The following is a 15,243-nucleotide window of genomic DNA, read 5'->3' on the forward strand; positions in this document are numbered from 1 at the left end:
AATGTAAATGTTTACATAATGAATCTTAACTTAACTATTTCAAATCCAACTGTTGTAATGATCAAAACGAGTGAGTTAGATTTAACGCCGTTTTGAAGAGCATTTGACTCCGGTATGTCAGCGTAATGTGGCGGGCACTTGTGCTTCGGGATGATGGCGAAAAGTAAGCGTTGTCATTTTCCTAAAATTGAAAACATCGACGATGGATAAGGAAGTGATGGTCGGAGGTCGTATTCTGGGTGGATCTGGACCCTGGGCTCAGCACCCTCTAGCACTGTGTCCCGGCATGTCTAGGAACAAACCTCTGCGCAGTATTCGACCAGTTGGCCACCCGCGTCCCTCTTTAGCATGCAGGTATCAGGCATAACATGCACTACCGCCACGGAGGTATTACCTCACCCCCGGTAACTGTATATTATGCAGGTGTTTGTTTGGATCATAAGGGGATTACTAGTTAGTGTACTACCTGCTTGCTATCGCGAATCTGGTCGTAAGGATTGAATTATAGTTCTTTTCGAAATGACTTTATGCTGGGACATTTGCCAAGAAACTTTCTTTAATTTATGTCATTTCGAAAATCTAGTTTTAATTTCATTTTAAAGGAGAGTGAATAATAATAATAAAATAAAATAGAAATTAATAAAGCGTAATATAAATGGTTGTATCTATTAGCACATCCATCCATGCACGACTGTCGAATGCTGTTACATTTCTACTTAGAGGCTCACTGTGAATACAAGTAAATGGTGACAGTGAATAATAAAATCTGATATTTATTATTGTCATTTGTTAACAATACAGACAGGCGGATTAATATCGTTTGTATAGCACAGCATCGGCCTGCATAGTTAAAACATGTCACGTTCAAATGAAGTATAGTAACGTCCGTAAATACTAGACTAAGTTTTAATTATTGACCATGCTGCAATCACTTCCAAAGCTTGTAAAAAGATGGTCAATTTTATTTTAATGCAAATGTTAATGTTTTGTTTATTTGAACGAATAACATAATCATAACGGTTTTACGATCAGTTGAAACAGTACATCTGAACAGGTGTTGAGTAGAGTCACAGTGCAAACAAGAACACAGTGGACGCCTGTCCAATATAAAGACATTACAGGCAAAACGACAAAGGTCAAGGTAGTGAGAACTCAGTATTTCGTGTGTGCCCACTCCTTGTACCTTCTACCCATGGACGAAATGAGATTACGGATCGTTACTGCGTTTCGTTGATTCCGACAATGACATGCTTAATCTGGTACCAAATAACACGATGTTCTACACATGTATGGATATCAATATCACCGGTACGGTTCATTCTTGATCGGTAATATAAACTGCCTCCGTGGTCATGTAGGATAATACGTCCGCCCTGGGACCAGAAGGTCGGCGGTTCAAATATGGTACTTGTTGTTACCCGGCCTGACGCACGGGATAAAGAGGATGAAACAAGGCCTGGTCGGCACGGAGTCAGTATACTCTGTCTGAGTGGGGTGTTCATGGTACACACACACACACACACACACACACACACACACACACACACACACACACACACACACACACACACACACACACACACACACACACACACACACACACACACACACACACACGCACGCACGCACGCACGCACGCGCACACACACACACACACACACACACACAAAACACACGCACAAAACACACTGGCTATATATATCAACTTGAACGCGATGCTAAATCATTTTTCACCTCACCTTTTTGATTTTTTTTTTACCAATTTGTTAGTGACTAGAGAGTGTCGTGTTTAACCTCCATACGACTGTTCGTGATTGTGCAATAAATATGTCGCACATACACCTGTAAATAGTTATGACTTGGAGTTGGTGGGTAAATACATTGGCGCTTATCACAGGTCAGTATAAAGATCTGATTCAATGTCTGGCCAGTTGCCAAAATGTGTGAAACATGCAGAAGCATGTATATATGAGTGATATGTAGATAGTGGGATTATTTATATTTTATTGAGCATTCATTTCTTGTATGACATGTAACGTCGGAACCTCGTCTTTCCCTACCCTGTACATGCACCAGCATCGCACAAAAACCCTCACACTGACCGCTAACATGCATCACCAAACATTGACGCTGACAGTGCAATTAGGAAACTGTGGCGAATGTTCTATCTAATAATTCCTAATTTAATCCATGAATTAATTACTAAAAATGATTAGTTTTCCAATCAGATTACAGTTATGTTGTGTTTGCCACAACAACTTTTATCTTTTGTGTCCTACAATTTCTTAAATTGAACGTTTTTAGTTTGATTTTGTTTGTTTGTTTGTTTGTTGTTTTACGCCGCACTCAGCAATATTCCAGCCATATGACGGCGGTCTGTAAATAATCGAGTCAGAACCAGACAATCCAGTGATTGATATCATGAGCATCGATCCATGCAATGAAAGTTCAAGAAGGTTCAAGTCAGCGATTCTGACCACCGGATACTGTTAGTCGCCTCTTACGACAAACATGGATTACTAAATATTCTAATCCATGATCTTCGCGGGATTTTTAGTTTAAGATATATCCTTGTTATAACAGAAATCAGCACGATAATTGTCCGTCTGGATTAAGCGCTTTCCTGTATGTTTTGTTTCATTAATGACACAACAGGATATATACACAGTTATAACTTTATAGATATACAGGTTTTAACATGAGCATTCGTCTGTTACACGAACTGTTCTCAACTACCGACACAAAAATAGTAGGTTCGAGCTGCGACAGTCTCTCCTGGGACTCTTGTAGATACACACATGAAGTAACCACTCGCCACACCTGCTTTAAGTGCAGCTGTGGTGATCTACTGTGGGTTGTAGAGTGATGCCAGGACACCAGAAAACAATACCATCGCATCTACTTGTAAAATATTGCCTGTAACAAAAACAGTGTATTAGTGTTGTAAACAAGGACATGGTGCATTTGTAAAATAGCAGTGAAATAAGAATATAACAAATACCATGTAGATGAGTATGTTTGCATTATAATATCATTATGTACCCTATGATGATTTGCCATTCCTTAATTCACGGGTCCTTTTTGATGACGTAGAAATAGGATGTTCTTGATGACGACACGACCAATCATTCCCATTTGCATTTTACATGTATGAAACGACATCTACCTGGACTATGTGACAGAGCTGATGAAGCAGCCCCCGGTGATGACATGGTCCGATGAACAGTGTCTATGCATTGTCTTCCCATCAACCTGTACCCTGGGAGGCATGCTGTGCATTTCCCACGCTGGGTACAGGAAGAACACGGCCACCGACATGTGTTCTGGCACCGGGTACCGGACATCCCGTCTATACACCCATGTGTGCAGGCGCCATCCATATCACATGTCAGGTTGGTACAGGATATGCTGCATTCATAGGCACATGCGGCACCAAAATATCCTGGTGAACACTGGAGGCATTGCCCCGTCTCTGCATCACAAGTCTCGCAATAGAAAGGACACTTGACGTGACATGTTCGTCCTGTCCAACCCTGTAAACAACCCAGGAGGCATTCTCCGGCTCTATCACGCATGCCTCGAAGACAATTTGATTCCTGATCACAGTGTATTCCGCTCCAACCTTCTTCACAGCCATCAACGCAGGAACCATCATCACTGAAGCATCTGGAGTCTTTACAATTGCTGCTGCAGCGTTTGTTACATAAGCCCCCATGCCACCCTTCCCTACATCCCTCCAGACATCGACCCGTTCCCCGGTGACAACGACGGACGTGGTCCAGCCCTGTGTAACAGTTTCCATTACACCGCAGTTTACACCGACTCCCGTAGAACCCCGGAGAACATGCGTTACATCTGCCCGAATTCTTGTCACATCCAGTTGTGTGACAGTTTAAGCATTTCCTGTCACAGTATTGCCCATACAAGCCTGGTATACACCTAGTGCTGCACTTCCCGCCCAGTCCACATCGTCCATGTACACAGTTGGGGCAGTCGGGAGTAGAGTCGGTGCAGAATGTGCCCCTCCATCCTTCTCTGCAGCCGTATGAACAACTGCCTGTTTCTTTTCGACAGGTTGAATGCTTACAATGTTGTGGACACTGTCGGTCACATCTCCTGCCGTGATACCCAACTCTGCAGCCTTGTAAACAAACTCCTGTCTCGCGGTCACAGTCTTCATACCCATTGGACGTGCATCCTCGGGGACATTGGTTATCACAGCTTCCACCATAATAGCCTGGTTTGCACCTGTAGCAGATTCCTGTCATTCTGTCGCACCCGCTAATGTCACACCGTCTGCAGTGGTGTGTACAGTTGTCCCCATAGCAACCATATTTGCATTGTTGACAGGGGTGTCCGTTCAGTAAACTCCGACATCCAGACTTGCAGTACTTTCTATGATAGCCATCCCTCGATTCTGCCTCTGAAGCAAAAACAACTAATGATAACTATTTGTCATTAGCATCAAAAATGAATGAATGAATGGGGTATTACGTCGCTGTTAGCTGTATCCTGGCGTAGGACACCAGAAAAGGGGTTCACAAATTGTATTTTACATAAACCATTACTTGAGCGTTGTATAGTACATATACCATTACTTGAGCGTTGTATAATACATATGCCATTACTTGAGCGTTGTATATATCCTATACCATTACTTGAGCGTTGTATGGTACATATACCATTACTTGAGCGTTGTATAGTGCATACACCATTACTTGAGCATTGTATAGTACATATACCATTACTTGAGCGTTGAATAGTACATATACCATTACTTGTGCGTTGTATAGTACATATACCATTACTTGAGCGTTGTATAGTACATATACCATTACTTGAGGGTTGTATAGTACATACACCATTACTTGAGCGTTGTATAGTACATACACCATTACTTGAGCGCTGTATGGTACATACACCATTACTTGAGCGTTGTATAGTACATATACCATTACTTGAGCGTTGTATGGTACATATACCATTACTTTAGCCTTGTATAATACATAAACCATTACTTGAGCGTTGTATAATACATATACCATTACTTGAGCGTTGTATGGTACATACACCATTACTTGAGCGCTGTATGGTACATACACCATTACTTGAGCGTTGTATAGTACATAAACCATTACTTGAGCGCTGTATGGTACATACACAATTACTTGAGCGTTGTATAGTACATACCACATTACTTGAGCGTAGTATAATACATGCACCATTACTTGAGCGTTGTATGGTACGTATACCATTACTTGAGCGTTGTATAATACATAAACCATTACTTGAGCGTTGTATGGTACATATACCATTACTTGAGGGTTGTATAATACATATACCATAACTTGAGCGTTGTTTAGTGCATACATCATTACTTGAGCGTTGTACAGTGCATATACCATTACTAGAGAGTTGTAAGGTACATACACCATTACCAAACGTATATAAGATAGATTTACGTGCAGCCTCTGATGCTTATCAGACACATGTCCCCCTGACTACAATATGTAAAAAACTTACCTGTAGCAAAGACAATAACGAGGATAATGACAGCACGAATCATTTTCCTCCGTCTGAACGGCTATCAGCCAACTTTGGCATTAATATTTATCCACAGACTTCATACACCGTCGTCCATTGCAAACAAGTTGGTCACTTGTTTACACAAAAACAGTCGTTTGTGTCCCCTGTGATATACGCCTTCTAGTCATGCGCATGTAAGGACAGGCCTGGTGTGCATATCTCCTGTACAGTTAACGCAGCTGCGGGACTACACTGACATCAGCGACAAAAGAAATACATGCTATGTTTAGCCATGAACATAAGACTCAGATAAACATGTTATCTGAAGGGTTCATCTTGACACATCCCATATCAGGGTCAGTTCTGTGTATTTCTGTATGTTTGCGATGACATGTTTTCAAATTCAACTTACAATCCACAGTTATCCCGAAAACTTATTTTTTCCGTGTCCTACTTTACAGAAATGTACGTTCGTCTTGTACTGTTCACGTTACGTGTATTATCACCGAAATCGCTTATCTGAACACAAATGGAAAAATTCAAGTCTAATAATGTCATATAAATTAAATCTGGGAATTTTTTGACAACACTGTGACATTTTCAGCCCAAACTGAATAGTCCTAACAACCAAAAACCCATGTGTAAGTGTACACTTGCATGGACAGGTGAAAACCTGGACACAGATGCCCCTTTTTATTTCCACTGTATGGACGCAAGTATTTCAGGAAACTCTTTGTACAGCAACAACAACACGTACGTCAAATTGCAAAGTTATATTTCTTATATAATATGTGTTTCTTATCGGTCTGTGTGACCTTATAATGTTCGTATCGCGTGATCAGTACAAACGCAATAATGGTTGACCCCGGAGGCCGTGTCGCCTGACTAGTGGAGGGGAACTTGAGATATGTTTTCCCGGGGAGCAGCTTAGTCACAGCAGGTAGCCTACAACTCCGCCCACTGTCGTCAAAGTAGAACACAATAACATCGTATGCACGTCCTTGTACTTTGTCACTACCGAAGTTGCCTTATCAATAGCATTCCCATATATGGCATTTCAGAAAGTAACATTCTCTAACATTCGAATGTACAAATGTGAAGCGACTGACAGAAAAACGAGTGAAGATTGTCTCATCGCCACAAGCCAGGGAGGTATCAAGTCTCAGTTACCTTATACGCTGCTCAGTCGCATACTGTCGACCCAGACGTATAGACGTATAGATAGCTATATAGGCACACGTCCAAACAGTGAGCAGTCCTGTAACTCAGGGTCATTGTTCAGCTTGGCAACAAGAAGATCTAGTCACAGTTACCTCACCGAGCTGGCTTTGTTTGTTACTACTACCATGAAATACAGGGGAGACAGGGGACCACCATTTGGGTAGCCTAGTGGTTACAGCGTTTGCTCGTCACGCCGAAGACCCGGGTTCGATTCCCGACATGGGTACAATGTGTGAAGCCCAGTTCTGGTGTCCCCCGCAAAGATATTGGTGGAGTCTTGCTAAAAGTGGCGTAAAACCATACTCACTCACTCACCATCATTTGACAAAGACAAAATGCCTTATCGGTATTGTGTATACATTACTTGGTGTTGTGTCACTTCAGTTAACTTGAATCATCAAAATATGGAAATGGATCTTTTAAAAAAAATGACACTCACTATGTGTCAACTCGTTATACTTAAGTAATCGTACGAAAACTAAATAATATGTAGATGACCGCCAATCAATTGTCCACAGTCTGACACCCCCTGTTTCAAATAGCGAATATTGAACTTCCATGTCAGTATTGTTTTAAGCAACATAACGATTGTTTACTTACATGTAACTAGTGACATCGGAAGTTATAAACGTAAAGGAATAGGACACAGGCACCCACGTTTTCGTTAAAGAGATACCAATGATACATAACGTATATCATTTTAGTCCCCATCCTGTTGTCAGATGTAACATATTCTTCACAAAATGTTTTTTTCAGTGTAATGGAAGCACAATGGAATAACAGTAACATTGCCTGCAGTTTACATATACACTTTCCACAAAACGTAGTGGATATTCGACAATAACGGATGATTACTGAAATACAAAAGGGTATGGAGTGATTGATGGATAAGAACATGGAAGGACTAAGTTTAACATGACAATCAACTGATCATGAAGGTGGTGTATTGTAAGGGTGAAAGCAATCATGAAAGACAACAGGGGTGTGGCCTTTGACGTCGGTGTACACGTCGGCCGATCATGTCCCAGGCCTGCCCTATGAAGGAAAAGGTAGGAACTAATGGCTGGCCTATGCATTCTAGGGACGTATAGCTCCTGGATGTAGCCAGCTACGATACATGCGTGGTGGGGATGTCATCGCCCCGACAGACAATACGTGGACCAATACAGCGCACAAACGGGACAACTAATGTCGCCAGTTCGTTGCCGAGGTAGTACAGTCCAGTGTCCGTGGACAATATGTAGTCGCGTTCTAGCAGTCATAGTGATCCTGCCCCATTACATACCCACGCCCAAATCTTTCATGTTCGCTGTGCTCTAAGCTCCTTTTGCGTCTGGCAAGAGCGAGCTACTTTGTTGACGCTGGTACAACACGTGGTCGCCAAGCAAGCAGGCGTTTTCTAATTTTCTGGTCAGTAACTTGAACCCAGTGGCCTGGCGAAGTGAACAACCATTTTACTGTCTGTTTGGGATCACTTTTGGAAAACAGGTTTCTGTTTTCTCGATTCTGGACTTGTGTTGTTGACCTCGGGCGCCCTGTGACATTTTGTGCCAGCAGACACCTGTTCCAAAATCACAGACTAAGACACATGCAAAATATCGGTTACCTCTCGCCGGGACATCCCATGTCCCTTACATTGTGATTATTCGATTTTGTCTCTTGAAATATTTTTGGATTCAATTGTAGGATCAGCCCATTGAGTAACATAGGGAAAGCAACCGGCTGCCGTTACTACTGTCTCAAGACTTAACATTTAGGCTCGAACACGTTCCTCTTCAGGAATGCTTATATAAAATGAGAATGCTAAGCAAACCTCAGTCATGTGCAGCGTATTTGATACGTTGATGCCGCCTTTACTAGACGATTAATGAAACAATATTGCCCGTTTCGTTCTGGCTGTAATGTGATTACAAGACTATGCAAAAAGAACGAAACGATAAAACGGTTAAGAATAGTGACACAAATATTTATTTTATATAACATATAACAGAATTAACAAAAACAATTATGTAACATTAACACTATATACATGTATAATATCATCATTAACTTACATCACGCAACGAATACAAAATACAAACTAAGGCACATTTTGTAACAAAATCATATGCAGAACATTTTTGCAATATACCAAATGCTTAATGACATATAGAAGAAGTCAATATAGAATGCACATTACATAAACTGTATCGTTTGAAAATCTTTTCTGAAATCATACATAATAATCTGCTTTAAGTCGTACATGTTGTGCGAAGTCAAAAAGGAAAATGCCAGAGTTTAAAGCGTTTTAGGATGCATGAAAGACATACTGGGCCCACTACGTACTCAAATGTGACACACACTGAATACTAGGAACTAAGATAGGAACTTATCTTCTAGATACGCCATGTCATAGCGCAAACACAGATAAGAAATTCTAAAGAAAAGGGAAACACATGTTTCATTTTATGTAGCGTTTGCTTCACAGAATCTGCCCCAGATGTTGAGGGGACCGTGGGGGTACATTTGCTGTCTTCAAGGGAATGTCCTTCTCTACACCTTGTACACCCCGTTGTCTGGTCGCATGTCTCACAGTTCTCGCTGCATGGGTATTGGCATTGAGTCCCGTATTTCCTATCTTTACACCCAATACAGTTGCCGTCCCTGTCACATGCGTTTTTTAAACAGGTTTCACTACAACGTTCAGCACAGCCAGGGCCATGGAAACCCCCGGAACATCGTGAACATTGTCCAGTGTCTCGAAGACATGACTCACACAGTGCTGGGCAAAGCTGCTCACAGTCTTCTCCAAACCAGCCATCTTCACATTCCGTGCAGTGACCATTGTGGTCACACGTGTTGTTTTTACAGTTTTCATGAATGCATCTCCTGTGACACTGTTTCCCATAGTAACCTGCTACACAGCCATCTACACAGGAGCCATCGTGGCTGTAACACCGTGAGGACATGCAGGAGGCACTGCACGGGGTACGGCAATGAGAACCGTGCCATCCAGTTTCACAGCCCTCCAGGCACGCCTTGGTGTCGCGGTGACAGTTTCTATGACCCTCCCGACCTTTATAACATGTCTCAGCACACCTTTTGTCACAACGGTCTCCATGGTAACCAGGCTGACACTGTTCACATACACCAGTCTGTCTGTCACAGCCAGTAGTCCAGCAGTGTTGACATCTCTTCTCACACCCGAGCCCAAAGAAACCCGCTTTACACCCCAGCAGACAATAGCCGTTGTCGTTGCATCTCTCCCTCAGACAGTTGTCACATGTTGAATTACAGTAGCCTCCTGTCCAGCCTGTCTCACAACCAAGGATACATTGTTTTGTTTGCTTGTTACAGGTTTGACCCTTGCAGTTGGGCGGACATCGTTCACCGCAGTGCGTACCAGTCCATCCTCGTGTACATGCTTCAGCACACGCGCCTGTGTGTCGGTCACAGTAGACAGTCCCGCCTATCATACTGTTGGCGCATTGTTGCGGACATGTTTTGGCGCAGTTTTCTCCGAAGATCCCAGGTCGACATCTAAAACACTGACCAGTGTCTCTGGCACATCCGTCTGTATGGCAGCTTCCATGGCATGAGGAACTGCAGTTGGAGCCGTAACACCCAGGCCAACATGACTGGCACCGGAGACCACCGTTACCATGGAGACAACCATTAGTATGGCATGGAAGTTGACCTGCATGTACGGAACATGTCACATAAAGATAATGTAGCAGGTTTAAAAGCCAGTTTAGTGTATTGTCATATGGAAATCGCTCAGTGTTTAAAAGTGAAGAATAATGTTATGCTCATAAGTGACCACTATTCATCACTATATTAATCTACTCGTACATATACATCTGAGTAGGAGCATTCGGTTTACAAGACATAGTCTGTAACTTATATTACATGATTCATACTGAACATCTTTTCAAGTAAATCAAGTGTCCGAAATCAATTTTCTATTATAATTTACTGTTCTGTTATTCATCTACACTGAATTCGATGAATGTTTACATACCGTTGACGTGTGTACTAACGACTGCCAGGGTTGCCAAAGTCCAAAGAGCCGCCCACTCTCCTGTAGTCATGATTTTGAACCTTCTGCAAACGAACAGATGGAACTATGTGACATTTCAACAAAATGAAAATAACTGTACGATGTTGACGTTCAAATTAACGAAAAAAGATTGAGAACAAACGTCAATAAACGATCAATGTCTGGTACAGCTCTGGCTGCCTCCGTGGTCTAGTGGGAGAGCGTCCGCCCGGAGAGCGGGAGTTCGGGAGGTCGGAAGGTCGGGGGTTCAATTCCGCTTCATACCCAAAGAATTTAACAGATGGTATTTTTTGTTACCCTGCCTGGCGCTCGGCATTAAGAGGCCAAAACAAAGGACTGGTCAGCCCGGAGTCAGTATACTGTGTCTGAGTGTAGTATTCATGTTAATAGCGGCATGGTATCTCAGTAGGCTATAAAATCGGCATAACTCCCGACTAATACGAGAAAACACAGCCACACACATCGCTATATAAGTGCAATAATCCTGAACGCGACGTTAAACCCCATTTCACCTCTGGTACAGCTGTAAACTGATGATTGAAAATTAAACACCATAGAAAGTGTGCTCGACACCATTCGAAATGGTATACATATTTATTTTCCACAATAAAAAAAACATTGTTTAGTTATAATTAGAAGCACACAACTTCAATTATCTCTTTTCTTTGAAGATTAAACGTGTTATTATGTTTTACTTGGCTGATGGTGTATCAAAATAATTTTGACTAATTGCTAAGTTAATGAAGCAATGGTTGTGTTCAGTCTGATTGACCACAGGGCACCACGTTACGTTGGTCCGCCATTGCAGTCTGATTACAGACATACAGTTTTCTGGTTGTTATTAACGGTCAGATGTCAATACATCAACATGCCCAGTTAGCTTACATTTGGGCATACCATTTCTCTTACATAAACTTACTAATATGTATTCAATAAATCTAGAAACCTACCTTAAAGATGATCGCAGATATCACACGGCTGTATACTAAAAAGTTCGACCCATTCTGTGTGACAGTTTGACGTGCGCACGGACCATGCATCTATTCATATAACTTACGTGATTAGCTAAGTATATTGACTGTCGTAATATCTAACTGCATTTGGTTACATTATCACGTGGTGTATACCTGGCACATCTCCAGTTTCGCCCACCCCTCACGTATACAGCAGACTCTGTGGCTGTTCTGTGGCCACTGCTTAATCAGGCAGTCACACACTATGTCCCATGTCGGATGTTTGTGTAAGATGCGACGTCCCTGTACACATCTCTGTGAATCTTCTGATGTTTTCTGTCCGTATACCATTATCTTTTATTGGGTCGGACTTTTGCTAAATTACCAGCTCAACAGTGATAATTGTATGTCAGTATGTATCAGAATTGTAATAAATGTTTGGGTTTAACTTTAAAATAAGAGGGATATAAAAAAAGAAACATTGTTCAAGAAAAGGGGGAAGACATTATTTTGCACAGCGAATGTCGGAACCTTAGACGCGTCGGCCAGCTGTACTCCCCAGAGCGACAGTAGGGTGTATTACCTGTTTTACATGCACGAAGTGTTGCAACGTCACCCTCCTTGAAATGTGTCATGGAAAAACCCAGCCAGGTCCTTCGTCAGATAAACAATATCTCCCGGGAGCTGTCTCGTCAGTAACGTGCTCCTGCAAACAACAAAAAGTAGGTTATATATTTATATATATGTTTCAATCCTTGGCAACATGCCAGCTTATATTTTTATAGGTACCCCTTTCTAAGAATTTCAAACCTAGCGTAGCATGTCTTATGCATAATGCATATCCTTGTGTGCAGTGGGTTTAATTCACGTGAGAAGTGAATGAATGCACAATGTACTTATATATATGTTAAAATCTTTGGCAACATGCCCGACGTCCGTTATTAAGGTACCCCTTTCTGAGATACATATCATGATTAGGTCCATTTGACATCGTATGTCCAGGGTATATAAAGTTATTGGCTTATCAAAAATGCACCTGCTCCAAAATTCCTTTCTATATATAATTAATTTAACAACATCATAACCTGATTTTATTATTTGAATCATTAAAATTAATGCGCACACATTGCACATGTAGTATTCGTTCAACTAACCGTGCATTACACACTGGGATGACGGAATCGTTCATTTTGTTTTTTGGTAATACCAAGGAGCTATTAAATGTGTTTTTGTCCGTCAACGTACCACATGGGTCAAAACATCCATTGCATAAAAGCGTGAACAAATGTAGATACATGTATCTAGCGTTAGTAGCTGTGTATATCTTAAACCTGAAGAGGGTTATAATGTGCTTAACCCCCCGGATGCCACAGGGACATATATGTCCCTCCTTTACAACCCTCACTTCAAGTCGAATAAAATTCAAAATACACCACCAACACAGATACACTTCACAGCTTTGAATAAGGTGGGAAATTGCCTGTTCTGTGATATCATCCACTGGCATTTTCGGCCAAGCAAACGTACTGAAAATGACCTCTGAAAATAAGGTACATCATAAATTTTGCCATTTTTTACACATTACTAAATCACCACTCACGGAGTTATTTACAGCATGTTTTGAAATCTAAACATCGGATATTTACTCGGAGAAATGAATTTCAAAATTAGCATATTAGTGATCACGGGTATCTGTCTTTAATCAATCACCAATGATCATTCCAAAACGTCTCCGATAACCCTAGAATGGTTTCGAATGTTTTGGAAAATACGCAAACACGATACGATATTTCTGTCCCTTGGACAAGTGTTACAAGATGAAGTGTAAATGTAACCGCAGCATGTACGTAGTTCTTGGGATGTGTAATAGATTTTATTCGACTTCAAAGTGAGGGTTGTAGAGGAGGGACATATATGTTCCTGTGGCATCCAGGGGGTTTCTAGCCATCTAAAACACCAGTTTAATACTGAGTCGGTGTGCGTTTCGGATGGTCAGATTCTATGGCTGATAGCGTGTCATCGTACCCAGATTGTGTGTCATCTTACCAAGGTAGCGCCGCACCTGTAACTAGATAGGGTGTCATCGTATCCAGACAGTGAGTCATCGTACCAGATAGCGCCTCTTCGTACCTAGATATAGTGTCATGGTACCCAGATAGCGTGTCACCGTTCTCAGATAGCGTGCCATCGTACTTATATAGCATGTCATCGTACACAGACATCATGTCATCGCACCCAAATAGCGTATCATCGTACCCAGATAGCGTGTATTCGTACCAAGATGGTGTGTCATCGTACCCAGACAGTATGTCATGGGACCCAGATAGCATGTCATCGTACCCAGATAGCGTGTCATCGTACCCAGATAGCGTTTCATCGTACCCAGATAGCGTTTCATCGTACTCAGATAGCGTATCATGGTTCCCAGATAATGTGTCATCGTACCAAGATTGCGTGTAATCGTACCCAGAGAGTGTGTCATCGTACCCAGATTGTGTGTCATCGTACCCAGAGAGTGTGTCATCGTACCCAGATAGCGTGTCATCGTACCCAGAGAGTGTGTTATCTGGGTACGATGACAGGCGCTCCGGGTACGATTAGTCCGGTCTAGTACAAGGAGCCACACACATGCATGCATGCACGTCGCTTTATAAGTGCAATAATCTTGAACGCAACGTTATTTAGAAAAATTGGACACTATACACCATCAAGGCCTAAGACTCTGTCTTGGAGCTTTTAGGACCTCTCCCGTGGACAGTTTGTATGTGGAGGCCGACGAACCTTCACTCGAACTGCGCCGCATTAAACTTTCACTGCAATATATCACTAAATTGCACTCAAATAACTCTAATCCAGCGTTCAATTGTGTTTTCCACCCTCAATATGAAAACCTGTTTCGAAATCTATCAAACTTGGTTCCACCACTTGGGATCAGAATTCAACCACACATCACTGCAGCTGAAATAGATTGAAATATTGTATCACTCCACCGTCTTCTGTCTTCTCCTCCCTGGCAGATGGTGAAGCCAGAGGTAGACCTCACTCTAACCAATCTAAAAAAGACGGATACCAATCCTTTGATATATCAACAATCCTATAACCAATTACCCTCCAAATATAATTCTCACAGGTCCATTTTTACAGACGGGTCCAAGGATGGTGGCAAAGTTGCAAGTGCCACCATCGTTGGATCCAGAACTGTCTCCTCAAGAATCCCAGATTTTAGTTCAATTTTTACTGCTGAGGCCAAAGCTATCCTAACAGCTTTGACCTATATTAAACAACAAAACCAATAAAAAATTCATCATCTTCTCTGATTCGTTATCTTGCCTTCAGGCACTTAAAAGTGTCTCACCATATCACCCTATTATCCTTGACATTTTAGAACTCTATAATGATCTTTCCACTGGCCAATGTGACATCGTCTTTTGCTGGTTACCAAGTCATGTAGGCATAACATGTAACTCAAAAGCCGATGCTGCAGCTAAAGCAGCTCTTGACAAA

General features: G+C 41.9%; 2 protein-coding genes across 2 annotated transcripts; both read right to left on the reverse strand.

Moving 5' to 3' along the window:
• Nucleotides 1-2,459: 2,459 nt before the first annotated feature.
• Nucleotides 2,460-5,753, reverse strand: LOC139449859 (multiple epidermal growth factor-like domains protein 10). Its single transcript, XM_071231425.1, has 3 exons — nt 5,524-5,753; nt 3,167-4,423; nt 2,460-2,916 (listed from the first exon to the last, which is right to left on the reverse strand). The coding sequence occupies exons 1-3, from the start codon at nt 5,564-5,566 to the stop codon at nt 2,846-2,848; spliced, it is 1,371 nt and encodes a 456-aa protein (XP_071087526.1). The 5' UTR covers nt 5,567-5,753; the 3' UTR covers nt 2,460-2,845.
• Nucleotides 5,754-8,796: 3,043 nt separating this feature from the next.
• LOC139449860 (multiple epidermal growth factor-like domains protein 11) lies at nt 8,797-11,801 on the reverse strand. Its single transcript, XM_071231426.1, has 3 exons — nt 11,737-11,801; nt 10,748-10,830; nt 8,797-10,423 (listed from the first exon to the last, which is right to left on the reverse strand). Exons 2-3 carry the CDS (start codon nt 10,815-10,817, stop codon nt 9,123-9,125), a joined length of 1,371 nt encoding a protein of 456 aa, XP_071087527.1. The 5' UTR covers nt 10,818-10,830; nt 11,737-11,801; the 3' UTR covers nt 8,797-9,122.
• Nucleotides 11,802-15,243: the final 3,442 nt, after the last annotated feature.

Source organism: Haliotis cracherodii, unplaced genomic scaffold, assembly GCF_022045235.1.
Source record: "Haliotis cracherodii isolate W230 unplaced genomic scaffold, xgHalCrac1.p SCAF_8, whole genome shotgun sequence".
In the NCBI taxonomy this organism is placed as follows: Eukaryota; Metazoa; Mollusca; class Gastropoda; order Lepetellida; family Haliotidae; genus Haliotis; species Haliotis cracherodii.